The following is a 15612-nucleotide window of genomic DNA, read 5'->3' on the forward strand; positions in this document are numbered from 1 at the left end:
TGGCAGCAAACAACTAAATAAATATTATACTTATTTTCAAAATGCAGTGTCCCGTGGAAGTGAGTCACCACCTAACATCCGTGAGCCTTTGCACATGTCTGATTGAACACAGCTCCAGTAACTACAACAGCACTCAGCCAAATACCATTCAGGACACTTGATTCACATCCCAAACTTCCACTCCCAGCATGATTGGGTGACTGTGGCCGTGTTACGTGCCACTTACAAAATGCACCGCACCCACTCTCACCAGTGGCACCTCCCAAAATCATGACCCGTTCCACCTTGAAGGACAAAGTTAGGAAAACACCGATGCCTGCAGATTTCCCTCCATGACACACACCATTGTAACTTCACCATCTGTCACCGGTACTTCAGTATTCTGCAACTCCCTACCCAAGAGCGCTGGTGCAAATGACCACCACAGGAAAAAGGTGGATCACTACCATCCACTGAGGGGCAATTGCAGATGGCCACTAATTCCTAGCTATGTCATTGATGTTCACGTCCTAAAATGGACACCTTATTATGCAGATACACAGAAATCTGGATAACCTATGATACATTTTACAATTCAGAAAATAGGTCCGAGTACAACTGTGATGAGTATCATTTTTGCCCAAATTTAATATAGAATAAACAGTAATGATGCAGAGCTGAAAGAATGCTATTAACCTTTCTCATCAACTGTCAGTTCAGTGCATTGTCCAAAGCTGCTGAAAATTTTTGGCTTTACAGCACTATTTTGGCATTAGTCAGTAAACACTCGCCAGAATTACAACTCTTTGAAGATAGGGCATTTAAAGCCAAGGGATTATTTCAGGAGTTACATTACAACAAACAATGGCCCAATCCAAAGTATATATCAATGAATAAATTCCAATACGGTTTCCAAGTTCGGTTTAACAAATCAATTGACATTAAGTGCTTCATTTTACTGATTTGCTACATAATCCTAGATCAGAGCTTCCCAGTCTGTTCCCCTCAGTTCATAGTAAGGCTCCATGACATAAAAAAGATTGGGAACCCTTGTCTTGGATGGTAAATGTCAATGATTTTAATACTTACCGTTAACTCCCACATCATTCCTTTCTTTTCAGGCTGGATATAAGAAGCCTGGATTTTAAGATTTTGAGATGAAAACATCTTTTTAAGGTAAATGAAGAAAGGTTTAGGGTCGATGTCAGAGGTAGTTTTTTTTTTACACAGAGAAGGAAGTTCCCAGAATGCACTGCTGAGCATAGAGGCTGATGCGTTCTGGAATTTTAAGAGACTCTTTAACAGCTCAGGGATAAAGGTAAAATGGAGGGCTGTGGGCAATGTTTGAGGAAAGGCTTAGTTTGATCATGGAGTAGGTTAAAAGGCTGGAATGTGTGGTAAATCTCCCTGTAGTAAGACACTAATCCTCAAAGAATTATCCATCAGAACATCCTTTGAAGGTTTCAGGTAGGAAAGGTTCCTAAAACATTAGAGGCCCTTCATATAGGTCAGCACGTCAGCTGAGGATGCCATCTCCATCACTCTACACATCATGCTACAACACCTGGAGTACAAGGACACCTACAGGAGAACGTTTTTTTTATTGACTACAGTTCTGCCTTCAACTCCACACTCCTCAACAAGGTGACTAAAGGGAGTCTGATCTCCCCAACAGATCGACACAACCTGAGACTCTATACGTCAATGTGAAACCTGATTCTGGACTTCTTTACCAATCACACCCACAGTCAGACTAAGCAAGAACACATCAACCTCCCTGGCCCTGAACTCCTTTGCACTCTTTTCACCATGACTGTCCCCCTGCCTATGCCACCAACTCCATCACCAAATCTGCAGACAACACCATAGTGACTGGATTAATCACAAACAATAACGAAATAGAGAGGAGGTGCAGAAACTGTCTGAATGGTGCAATAACCATAGCTTTTCATTCAACATCATAAAACAAAGAAATGATAATTGATTTCAGGAAATCAAGAAGCTATGAACAAGCTCCATGACTCATAAATGGTGAAGCAGTGGAAAGGGTCTCCAGCTTTAAGTTCTTGAGGGTGAACATCACAGAGGAGCTCTCCTGGACCACCAACACCTCCTTGATGGTAGGGAAGGCTCAGCAGCTCCTATACTATCCTTAGGAGTTTAAAGAGAGAAAATCTGCCCCGAAAACTGCTGGTAAATCTTTATCAGTGTGTAATTGAGAACATACTGACCTACAGTATGGTACACTAGCTGCAACAAGATCAACCAAAAAAACACATCAGCGAGTGATCAGGACTGCACAGAGTATCATTAGGACACAACTACCAGATATGGAAACCGTCTACAACTCACGATGTCTACATCAGGCTCACAAGATCACGATGGACTCATCCCTCCCCAGTAATCATCGGTTCAATCCCCTGCCAACCGGCAGGAGATACAGAAACATCTCTGCACGGACATCCAGACTGAAAAATAGCTTTCTCCCCAGGGCTGTCATGCAACTGAACAAATCCCACCCCTCCCCATAGTCCATTGGTGCTATGGACAATCTCTATGTGCAATATGTGAGTATAATCCTTAATGCTTTTTTATATTTAATTTTCTATTTTATAACACAGGCAAGTGGAACACTTGAATGGAGCAGCCACTGTAACTTTTAATTTTAGAGTTCTTTGTTTTTAATTCAGTTGTAACTCAGATGTCATTCTAAATAACTCAGATGTTATTTTAAATTTAGGCATTGTGTTTTTAGTAATTGAATTGCCAATATGTGTTTTGCACTGAATAGAAAAACACTGCAATCTCATTGTCCTCAGAAATGACAATAAAGCTCCAACTTTAACTTTATATATAATCCGTTGGAGATACCTTAAAGAAATTAGGACAGCAAAGGGATGGCACATAATATCACTGGTGGGAAAAGGCGGATGAACCAAAACGTCAGCTGTACTTTTTTTCCACAGATGCTGCCTGGCCTGCTGAGTTCCTTCAGCATTTTGTGTGTGTTGCCTCGAATTATGATATTAAAGCCATTAGTGATACTTGCTTGCAGGAGGGGCGGGACTGGCAGCTCAATATTTTAGGATTCCGCTGTTCCAGATGAAACAGAACGGGAGGAATTTAAGGAGGAGGGGTGGCGTTACTAGTTAAGGAAAATTTCACAGCAGTGATCCGTCAGAACAGACTGGAGAATTCGTCTAGTGAGGCATTAGGAACTGAGAAATAAGAAAGATATGATCACATTAATATTACAGACCACCCAAAAGTCTGAGGGATTTAGAGGAACAAATTTGTAGAGAGATCGCAGACTGTCACAAGAAACATACGGTTGTTATAGTCAGTTTTAACTTTCCACATATTGACTGGGACTCCCATCCTGCAAAAGGACAAGATGGGATAGAGTTTGTCAAATATGTTCAGGAAAGTTTTCTTAATCAGTACATAGAAGTCCCAACAAGGGAGTGTGTGATACTTGAACTGCTATTAGGGAATGAGATAGGGCAAGTGACAAAAGTTTGTGAGGGAGAACATGTTCCATCTAGTGATCACACTGCCATTAGTTTCAAGGTAAATTTCCAAATAGATAAGTCTGATTCATAAACGCAAACAGGAGGAAATCTGATATGTCTATCCATGGCCTCCTCTACTGTCAAGATGAAGCCACACTCAGATTGGAGGAACAACACCTTATATTCCATCTGGGTAGCCTCCAACCTGATGGCATGAACATTGACTTCTCTAACTTCCACTAATGCCGCACCTCCCCTTCGTACCCCATCTGTTATTTATTTATTTATTATTAATTTTTTTTCTCTCTCTCTCCTTTTTCTCCCTCTGTCCCTCTCACTATACTCCTTGCCCTCCCCCTTTCTTTCTCCCTAGGCCTCCCATACCATGATCCTCTCATATGCCTTTTGCCAATCAACTTTCCAGCTCTTGGCTCCATCCCTCCCCCTCCTGTCTTCTCCTATCATTTCGGATCTCCCCCTCCCCCTCCCACTTTCAAATCTCTCACTAGCTCTTCTTTCAGTTAGTCCTGACGAAGGGTCTCGGCCCGAAACGTCGACTGCACCTCTTCCTATAGATGCTGCCTGGCCTGCTGCGTTCACCAGCAATTTTTATGTGTGTGGCTTGAATTTCCAGCATCTACAGAATTCCTCATGTTTACGGGCTAAAAGAAGGCATGAGTTTGGCCTAGCAGACAATGTGAAGGAAAATCCAGAGGGATTCTACAGATGAGTTAAGAGCACATTTTGATAAAAAGAACAATAGTGTAGACTATTAATCTAAATGAGGAGGAAATTCAAACATCAGAGGTGCAGCGGGACTTAGGAATCTACGTGCAAGACTCCCAGAAGGTGTTTATTTCAAGGGGAATAGAACATAAAAGCAATGAGATAATGCTGAGTCTTTATAAGACACTAGTCAGGCTGCACATAGAATATTATCAACAGTTTTGGGCCCATATCTCAGAAAAGATGCGTTGTCATTGGAGAGAGTCCAGAAGATGTTCACAAGGATGCCAGGAATGAAGGGATTAACATATGAGGACCGTTTAGCAGCTTTAGGCCTGTACTCACTGGAATTTAGAAAAATGTTGGGGACTCTCAATGAAACTTATCAAATGTTGAAAGGACTAGATCAGGTGAATCTGGAGAGGATGTTTCCTATGGTGGGGGTATCCAGAACTAGAGGGCATAGCCTCAAAATTGAGGGGTGACCTTTTAAAACGGAAGTAAGGAGGAATTGTTTTAGCCAAAGAGTAGTAAAATCTGTGGAATGCTCTGCTAGACTGTAATGGAGGCCAGGTCTGTGGGTATATTTAAAGCAGAAGTGGATAGTTTCCATTCCTGATTGGTCAGGGCATCAAAGGATATGGTAAGAAGGCAGGTGTATGGAGTTGAATGAGATCCAGGATCAGCATGATGAAATGGTGGAGTACATTTGATTGGCTGAATAGCCAAATTCTGCTCCTATGTCTTATGGATTGCAAGGGACAAAATTGGTCCTCTGAAAGATCTGAACGGTAATTCATTGTGGAGCCAGAAGAGGTGGGGAAAATATTAAATGTATTTTTTGCATCTGTATTTACTCAGGAGACAGACACAGAGTCTAGAAGTGAGGCATAGCGGCTTTGCTGCATCAACTTCATGGACCTGATACAGATTAAAGAGGAGGTGGTGTCTGCTGTCCTGAGGCAAGTCAGGGTGGATAAATTGCCATGGCCTCAAAAGATGTTCTCTCAGACCCTACAGGAGGCAATTGCAGAAATTGCAAGGGTCCTAGCAAAGATATTTAAATCTTCCTATGCGACAGGAGAGGTACCAGAGGATTGGAGGATAGCCAATGTTGTTCTGCTGTTCAAAAGAGGCTCCAAACATAGGCTAGGAAATTATAGGCTGCAGACTCTGACATCAGTAGTAGGAAAGTTATTGTAAGGTATCCTAGGGGACCAGATATACAAGTATTTGGCTAGAAATGGACTGATGAAGGATAGTCAGCATGGCTTCATGCATGGTAGGTCATATCTAAACAATCCTACAGTTTTTCGAGGAAGTTACCAGAAAGGTGGATGAAGTCTACATGGACTTTTGCAAGGCATTTGACAAGGTCCCACATGGGAAGTTGGTCAAAAAGGTTCAGTCGCTTGGCATTCAAGATGAGGTAGTAAATTGGGTTAGCATTGGCTTTGAGGCAGAAATCAGAGAGTGGAGTACATGGTTGCCTCTCTGACTGGAGGCCTGTGACGAGTAGTGTGCCACAGGGATCGGTGTTGGGTCCATCATTGTTTGTCATCTATATCAATGATCTGGTTGATGTGGTTAACTGGATCAGCAAATTTGTGGATGACACCAAGAATGGCAGTGTCATGAACAGAGAGAAATGCTATCATGGCTTGCAGGGGGACCTGCAACAACTAGATTTATAAGGAAAGATTGAATAGGTTAGGACTTTATTCCTTAGAATGTAGAAGATTGAAGGGAGATTTGATAAAATTATGAGAGGTATAAATAGGATAAATGCAAATAGGCTTTTTCCATTGGGAGGGCCTACAAAAGGTCATGGGTTGAGGGTCAAAGGTGAAAAGTTTAAGGGGAACATGAGGGGAAATTTCTTCACTCAGAGGGTTGTGCAAGTGTGTAATGATTTGCCAGTACAAGTGGTGCACGGCAAACTCAATTTCAACACTTAAGTTAAGTTTGAATAGGTACACAGCTGGTAGGGTATGGAGGGCCATGGTCCCAGTGGAAGGTCGATGGAAGTGGCAGTTTAAATGTTTTTGGCATGGGCTAGATGGGCTGAAGGGCCTGTTTCTGTGCTGCACTTTTCTATGACTCTATCCTTTGAGTGATTAAAACAAATGGGCACTGCTGGCCAAGTCCAACAATTACTCCCAGACAGAATGGAACAATTCAGGACAGTTAACCTCTCCACTACATGCAGTATTCCAGACTCACAACAACAAGCCAGATTTCTAAGTTCCCCAATTGACCTGACAGGGAACAGACTTGCCTCTCCAGGCATTCAATCCAGGCCTCTGAATAATAGCTCATAATTCAACTGCTCTGCTAAAACACCATGGCCACACTACTGCATCATTCAAGCTTTCCTGTACAGAATTTTTAAAACATTGTCCTACCTTTTAAAGATAATGGGAATTAATAATTTTTTAAAAGATGGCAATAGTGTACTTAATGACCCTTCTTTGATATTGAGATATTAGCCAGTCCTTAAGCTCTAATCAATTTCTTTCTTCCATAATTTGTGGAATGCATGTTTTTCTTGCGATTGATGCATTTCTAATGCTATGAGCCTGCGATGCTATTGCCAAGCAAGTCTTCATTGCACCTGTGCACTCGAGAACTAACTCCTCTTTGACTTTGCACTCAGAACCATTCACACCCATCATTTTGATCCCATTTTTCATTGGCAAATGATACGAAACAAAGATTGATACTTTGGTAATTTTATTGTCAAGAAGAATAATGCCAGGCAGATACGAAATGGACAAATGGCCTCCACCCATCAATTCTTGATAAAAATTTTGCTTCAGATCTTTAAGGCATTCAAAACCCATCAGGTGAAAAAAACAGTAATACTGAAATTGATTCACCACACTCCAATTTTCTTCGACATTTCCCATTTCCTCTACCTATCCCCAAACCCCTCTGCCGTGGCACCTTCTCCTCCTTGGACACATTAAAAACAAATTTAATTTTCTTGGAACACACATAAAAGTTGCTGATGAACGCAGCAGGCCAGGCAGCATCTCCAGGAAGAGGTGCAGTCGACGTTTCAGGCCGAGACCCTTCGACAGGACTTGGGCTTGTTTTACGTTTTTTTCTTAATCTCGTACAAGACCTTGTAACAGAATTGTCCAAGCTGTTCTTAAATATACATATGCTGTTTAAAAAAAATGGCAGACATACATTTTCATATTTCTGCATTTATTGACAATTTTACCTGTCTACAAGGTATGACAGCGTATCACCAGTAACACTGCAATTCGGTACACAGTCGTTGCAATACTTTTAGTAAATGTAACATTATAGATTTGAAAGCAAAGCTTCATTTATTTATCTTTCACAGAAAGAAAATACACTTCGCATTGTGCTCTGGGCCCAACTTTTCCCATCTTAGATACAGCCATAAAACCCACATCAGTCAATCTTGCATGCATCATGAATGGCAATTTCCAAATTGCGGCAATACTGGAAATATGAAAGAGCATACAAAATATCCAAATTATTGATATCATTCTTGAACTATGTCAGATGTCATTTTGAAGAGTCGATTTATATCTTCCCTCCCTTGCAAGTGATTAAGTAGTTCTCCTGCATGAAGAGTTCAAGAGTTCTTAAAATAACGTAGAAAGACATTCAGACCAGAGGGCGAGTTCATCTAAAGATTTTCCTTTCTAGATAAGAATTATAATTTCACTTTGTAGACAACAAAATCATATCCAGATTTCTAAAAAAAAAGCACTATTTATTGGGTCTATTGCTTCTTCAATAAACAAAATGGTAGTTGATTGAATTATATCAGCTCCTCCAATAAAGCTCGGTAGTGTACAGGTCAGGGAACAAAACTCTTGATTGTATTTTTCTGAATTACAGGCTGCAACAAAGGCAACAATCCTAATGCACCATTATAGCCTTACAGGAAAGGGAACGTTTGCTTGAAAGACACACAATGCTGGAAGCGATCAACAGAATAGATCACATCAGTGAAGAGGGAAATTGTAGACTTGTCATGTCATTAATCTTGATATCTGATGGTCATTGTTTTGTTATGTCAACCCTGCTTCTCTCTCCACTGATGCTGCCTGATCTGCTGAGTTTCTTTTCATTTTATTTCGATTTGCAACATCTACATGCTCTACTTTTTGAAAAAAATAAATCTGCATTGCAACTACTTAGCCATAGTTTACATATAAAAATAATTGCATGTGTACCTATAATACTTTTAACATCAGAATTATCACCTAATTGCTATATGTTCTGCAGAAAATTAAGTCCTTTGCATTCATATATATAACTATTTAAACTAAAATGCAAAAATCATTTGTTCTCATTTTAATCAAGCAATTATCTATCAGGTTCAATGGATATCCTATGCCAAACCAGGACAAAGCTGGCTTCAATTGTTCCTGCACTTGCTTATTAACCATTATTTCTGCCAAAGTGAATTTGTGTGGGGCGGTGGAAGGGAAAATCAGTGCACATGTAAACAGCAGTTTCCAGCCACAGAAATATAGGCCAGCTGGAGTCACTGCCCTCATGAGGAAAAAGAGGTAGATTGTGTGGGGGTGGTGGGAGAAAAACATCTGGTGAAGATAAATGATTAAGCTATTTGAACCTTTGAAAGTATTTACTGATGCATTATGCAAGCTGGATCTAAAGTAAATGTTTCAAACTAATTATTAAAAGTGCATTGTATAAATAATCACAGTTCTGTACTTGTTGAGGAAAAATAAAATAGAAAATTTGACTTAAACACTTACTTCATAAAATGATGAATGAGAAGAGTGATCTTAAAGTAGCTGCAATCTGAACAAAACAGATGGTACAAAAAAATGTCACTAATACAAGCAACAGGTTTCTTATGATAAATCAGCTTAAGATGCAACATACTTTCAACAGACTTCACTCTCCAATGTTCTTAACAGCTGATAGGATAAAATGCTCAGTGACAGGACAGGAACTTTCCTGCTTCAATAAAGCCAGACAAAAAGAAAATTACAACTTCAAACAGTGAAAAAAGACTGCCTGCCATTACACTACAAAAATCTATTTCTCATGTGCTTATGTTTAATTCAAGTATGAAGGTCCTGGCTCTCCACTGCTGGTAGCTGCTCCCTCCAGTAGGTGAATTGACTGTAGGCATCCGAACAAGGGAAGTCAGAGGAATGCTCTCTCTTTAGAAGAGGGAACACATGATCAACTATTTCGCTCAGCCTTACGTAACTGGAAAAACACAAGAGTTCTGCATGAGAAGCTGAACACACGATCGCATCAGTACTTACAAGCAGGAGAATGTGTGTGCATGCTCATATGGATACATGTACTTAAAATCTAACATCATATCCCAGCAGATGCCACCCACGGCTCACTGAAACCAACAGGAAGGTCCTCAATCGCTGATGTAATAAAGACTTAATTTTGTACTTCTCATAATACAGTACCATTGAAGACAATTGAAGGGGGCTTCTGAACTGTTTCAGCCACAATATTGGATAATTAGTTGTACCGATTAAGAACACATTAACACATTTCTAGGCAGATCTCTTTGTTTTAAAGAAAATATGTTTTCTTAATAGGTGGTAGAAGCATGAAACGCCCAAATGACAGTGAATGAGAATTTTCCTCATATTCTGAAGTGCTTCTGCATTTATCTATCCCTTCTCATGACAAACAAATGTTGCCCATTTCATTGTGTGGGGTGGGTGAAAAGGAGTGGAAATGAGGTTAGTGATGGGGGTCCATTACATATGATGGGAGGGGTGTCTATTGCTCATTAGATGGGTATTACTTGCCACTTACCAACCCAGAATGAGGTACATTTCTAAATACACGTGGGGATTAACTGCTTCTACATCTAAGGTGTTAATATTGAAACTGAATGTTGTACAATCAATAAAGCAAATAACCCTACTGTGACTTTTTTTAAGAAAGGTTATCAATCAATTTAATATTGGAAGGGAGTGTTTTGATTAGCTCTGAGCATCCAGTGCCATTATCTATATTGCCAGGTGTGACTCAACAACAAAAGAACCCTGCTCCTCTCAATTTCCTTTGGGTTCAATTTTACTTTGACAGGTCAAATGCTGCCTCAGTTTAAAAGTCAGCCACTCACACCTTAGCCATGTCCAGCAAGTGGTTAAGAAAGCAACAGGTCTGTTGGCCTTTATTGCAGATGGTAGATTTGTTTTGTTAAAGTTGTAAAGGACGTTAGTGAGGCCACATTTGGAATACCATGCAGGGCCAGACTCAGTGTCAGAGGCAAGGCCACTGTTGCTTCCCCCAGGTAGTTTCCCCTCCAACAGTACTCAAATTGGAGTGCATATTATTGAGGGGAACAGCCACAGGGGTGCTCTCCGCTATCTGACGTTCTCCCTTCCCTCTCCTGACAGTCACCCCTTTATCTGTCTCCTGTAGCCTTGGGCTGACTACCTCACCGTAGCTCCTGTCTATCAGCTCTTCACTTCCCCTAACAAGCTTCAGTTCCCTAACACGGTCTCTAAGGAGCTGCATCTTGATGCACCTGGTGCAGATGTGGCCAAGTGCATCGTACTGAATGTCGGAGCAGTCTCAAAGGACTTGGTGACCTAATCCTACTTGTATTTCCTTGTCTTCATCTTCTGAATTGACATTAGGTTATGGTAGTATTAGGAATGTGAAGGGTTGCTGGGAATGAGCAAGTAGGAATAGGAAGGCTCAGGGGCTTCATTAGGAAGGTTTGTCCTGGGAAAATGGAGATATGCGAGATGATCCTAGGATTTAAGAACAGTGTAAAACAGATGACAGTGTGTAATAAAAATAGAAATAGCTTGCAGGTATAGGACGGAACAAGAATCCTGACAAATGGCAATGCTCCATAAGGAAGTGAAATTTTAGGCTTTGATAGTCATGGAAAAAATGTGCTGGACTGGCAAATGTAATGTTGGACTAGCGGGAAAACATTCTTGAAATGTAATAGCACTGGGGAGATGTTGATCTGAAAACAAAGGCAGCAAGGATCATGTGATCTGGCAGAACTGGGTTGGGTTAGATCAGATGACTAGACGATCTAAATTAGAAAAGCAAACTATATTTGACAAAAGAATAAATAAGGATGGCAATGGGAAATGGAAGAGAAATTAGTTTTGTTGACATAAAGTATGGGGATTAAATAGCAATAAAAGTAATAAACAAATGGCAAGGAAAGAATAAAAGGTTCCGGTGGTTGGAATAGGAACAACAACATGAACCAGTTATGTTACTGTTTCAATTCATGATCTTGAATAGGAGTAGCAGGTGTTTGTGTGGGCACAGGAAGTGTGATGGACAGATGGCAGAAAAATCAGGGTTACTCAGTGACAGAGGGGAATGGTGAATGAATAGGGTAGGGCCAATAAGACAAGAGAGAGCAAAGGAAAAAGCAGCTTTGTGGGTCCACTAAGATATCTATATTTAGGTATGTAACTTGTCTCACCAGAGAATGGTGGTGTTGGGCCTAATTTTAGGAAATGAAGTGACTGATGTGTCGGTGGGACAGGTGATGGGTGAGAGAAGATAGTGACCAAAACACCAAATGTATGGGAAGGGACAAGGATGGTCTGGAAAATTAAGGCTTGAATTGGGAAAGGCCAATTTCAAATATGGCATGGCCTGGCAAGAATAAACTTGGAATCATTTAAAACTGAAAGAGAGAGTTTGAAGCCAATGGGTTCTTTAAGGGTGAAAGGCATCCCAAGGAAGCCTGTAGGGCAAGATATATCCAAGAGATGAATACATAATGGCAAGAACTGCCCCACTTTTAATGGGCTTTTCCCATTAAAAACTCTCCCACACAGGATTCCTGTCATCGTTGGTTATGATGGACAACCAAAATATAACAGGTATAGAAAGCTATAAAAGTACCCATTAACTTGACCTCCACAGCTGGCAAAGGCAATGAATTCTGCAGATTCGCCACCCCCTGCCTAAAGAAATTCCTTATCTGTATTCTAAAGGGATGTACTTGTACTCGAGGCTCTGCCCTCTGATTCTAGAATCTCCATAGACACATTGCAGCACAGTGGAACTAAAGGATGGCGTGTAGAAGTGTCTCTTTAAAGTATTCCGATGAAAGGAATGCCTGCAGAACTTCATACGAGGATGCCTACCAACCAAGAAGTGACCAAAGCCATCAATTCCATCATCCACATCATTAACACGTAATGTGAAAAGTAGCGAACCCATACCAACACCACTAGTCGCGGGCAGCCGACCAGAAAAGGCTCCCTGTATTCCATTGCTAGTAACTTTCCTGTTATACAAGTTAACAACATCCACTGACTCATTTGTCTATCCTGCCTGTTACTTCCTCAAAGAATTCCAACAGATTTGTTGGACAAGATTTCCCCTCAAGGATACCATGCTGATTCCAGACTACCTTAGCATTTGCCTCCATGTACCCTGACACCTCATGGTTAACACTCACTTCTTTGTCTATCAGCATTCCCCAAGAAAACTGACTATGTAGCTGGATAATTCAGTGAAAGGACAGGTGAAAGTCTGGTGCAAGTCTCCATAAATGGAAGCACTCAATGCTTTGTGAGGCTTAAAGTTGGATAAATCCCCAGTATCAAATGGGAATTATCCCAAGCCACAATGCCAGGCAAGCTAAGACAGCGCTGTAGCTCTGCCTGAGATTTTTACTCCTCATTAGACACAATGACTGCAGGACAGCAAGCATGGTACTACTTTTCAAGAAAGCAATTAGGGAAAAATCTGGTAACTGTAGACTTCTGAGCTTAACATCACTGATGGGAAGACTCTTGAAAAACTGCTTGAGGGAGGGGTTAATGATCAAATGAAAAGGCAGGGACTAATCAGAGACAATTAATGTGGGTTTATTAATGACAGATCCTGTCTGACCAATATGAGTGAATTCTTTGAAGATGTAACAAAGTGCATTGATGAAGGCATGGCAGAAGATGCAATTTGATGGACTTTAAAGCCTTCTGACAAGGTCCCACGTAGAAAAGGTTAGTGCCCATGCATCCAGTACAAGTTGGCAAACTGAATCCAAAATTGGCTTGGCAATAACAGACAGATGTGGTGATGGCAGAGGGTTGCTTTTGCAATTGAATTCCTATGTTCCACAAGGAACAGTGCTGGACCCTTGCTAATCGAAGTATACAAGAGTGATTCCATGTATAAGGCAAGTGAGCAAGTTTAAGATAACACAAAGAATGATCATTATTGAAAGGATGGAGAGTAGGCTAAGGCTGCAGAGAGATGGTGATGTGTTATTGAAATGAGCTGAAAAGTAGTAGACCCGAGTTTAATTCAGACAAATATTAAGTGATGTCTTTTGGGAGCTCTAATGAGGCTAAAATATACAGCATAGTTGGTAGGGTCTCAGAGTATTGAGCAAGGGGATCTTGGAGTACATCCATGGATTCATGAAAGGTGGCAACACAAGTAGATATTATGGTTAAGAAGGCATAAAGGATTCTGGTCTTCACTGGTCAGAGCACTGAACACAGATGTAGAGAGATTCTGCACCCACTTTATAAAACCTCAGTCATTTCTGGGCTAAAGGAGGCCACAAGTTATCCGAGGAACGAAATTTTCATCCATCTGGGGTTAACTGATATTGGAGTACACTGTCTGAGGGGTGAGTTGAAGCAGAAACTCTCCACGGCATTTAAGTATCTATATAAACACCAGGTAGTCAGCTCTAAACCAAGGATGATAAGTTTGATGGGTATAAATGGGTGATAGATAACCAGCATGGGTTTGTTGGGCTGAAGGTTATGTTTCTGTGTCATCTGATAATAACATTAAAAACTAGGGATAGAAATAATATTTCCCAGCATCTGGAAATGTATTAAACACTATGGGTTCCAGAATAAGGATTGTATTTAAAACAATTCTTGGAAAAGAAAATACATCTATTAGAAAATACTTAAAATATTAGATTAAGGAATGAAATGTACTCACGATGATACACTGGTCTTTGCATGTTCCTGTATTAGTTCACCTTTAGGATTGACTGTAAAAATTCGGTTTATTGGGACACCAACTTGTTTATAAGAATAAACATCCTGTAAAAAAAAAGGGGTGGGGGGAGAGAAAAGAAAAACATGTTTGCAGTCTCAGTTCATTTATAATGTGGTCCACTACATATTTGCAATCCAGTTCAAAAGCAGATGAAATGTTTCTGATGAATGATATTACCCTTGGGGAATTTATTCATTTGGAGCAATCTGTGATTAGGGTGGAGTACAAAATGATTGTACAAATTTATGTAATAATTAATAGACAACACAATCATTTTTTTTTAAATGGTTCACCTTCATGACCCTCTGAATCAGTTGCAGAGGGATTTTCTAAGGAAGGAGAATGCTCCCAATTGCTTACAGTAATAGCGAGATGCTCTCACTCCCACTGGAGCTGTATTTCTGCCGTGACATTTGTTCTCAGAGAGGAAGCCAAGGCTGATAGTGACAGGTTGATTCAGAACAGGCAGGACTGCCTGGAACACTCTCACATTGCACAAATGCTTCTGCATACAGCCCTACATCTGTCGCACATGATTTAAAACTCCATAGGCAACACCTCACAGTCAGTAATCTCACCCATCATTCTCACCTCTAGTGCTTTAAAAAAAAAAGTGGCGATTACTTATTTTTAGATGTTGGGATTCCCTGAAGAATTGTGATTTTAAAAAAGGATGAAATGGCTAATTTTATACATTAGAAAATGCTAAATTTTTTCAGAAACTTACAAACGAAGCTGACTGTTGATTTACAACAGGCATCTTCTAAATGCACCAATCAAAAAATTAATATGAACATTTAAAATATTAGAAAGGGAGAGGCCTGAGTATTGCAGTGAGCAGGCAGCATGCTACAAATTCTCTCTGGAAATGGAATATCATTCCATAAGACCATAAGATATAGGAGCAGAAGTAGGCCATTCAGTCCATTGAGTCTGCTCTGCCATTCAATCATGGGCTGATCCAATTCTTCCAGTCATCCCCACTCCTCTGCCTTCTCCCTACACCCTTTGCTACCCTGGCTAATCAAGAATCTATCTCTCTCTGCCTTAAATGCACCCGATGATTGGGCCTCCGCAGCCGCTCATGGCATAAAATTCCACAGATTTACCACCCTCTGACTAAAGTAATTTCTCTGCATTTCTGTTCTAAATGGACGTCCTTCAATCCTGAATTCGTGCCCTCTTGTCCAAGACTCCCCTACCATGGGAAATAACATTGCCATATCTAAGCTGTTCAGGCCTTTTAACATTCCGAATGGTTCTATGAGATCCCCCCTCACTCTCCTGAACTCCAAGGAACACAGCACAAGAGCTGCCAGATGTTCCTCATACAGTAAACCCTTTCATTCCTGGAATTATTCTCATGAATCTTCTCTGA

General features: G+C 40.6%; 1 protein-coding gene across 9 annotated transcripts in view; it reads right to left on the reverse strand.

Annotated features, from left to right (window-relative positions):
• Nucleotides 1-6945: 6945 nt before the first annotated feature.
• Nucleotides 6946-15612, reverse strand: part of lpin1a (lipin 1a) — a 128034-nt gene continuing 119367 nt past the window's right edge. For 5 of the 9 annotated variants that reach the window (XM_063037474.1, XM_063037448.1, XM_063037429.1 and 2 more), the window contains 2 exons: nt 14175-14278; nt 6946-9449 (listed from right to left, as the gene is read on the reverse strand). In XM_063037474.1, coding sequence (XP_062893544.1) covers nt 9299-9449; nt 14175-14278 — 255 coding nt within the window. In that variant the 3' untranslated portion in view covers nt 6946-9298. The remainder of the gene's footprint in view (nt 9450-14174; nt 14279-15612) is intronic. The other 4 variants (XR_010016527.1, XR_010016526.1, XM_063037491.1 and 1 more) reach the window with 4 other exon arrangements.

The sequence above is a fragment of the Mobula hypostoma genome, chromosome 2 (genome assembly GCF_963921235.1).
Source record: "Mobula hypostoma chromosome 2, sMobHyp1.1, whole genome shotgun sequence".
Taxonomy (NCBI): Eukaryota; Metazoa; Chordata; class Chondrichthyes; order Myliobatiformes; family Myliobatidae; genus Mobula; species Mobula hypostoma.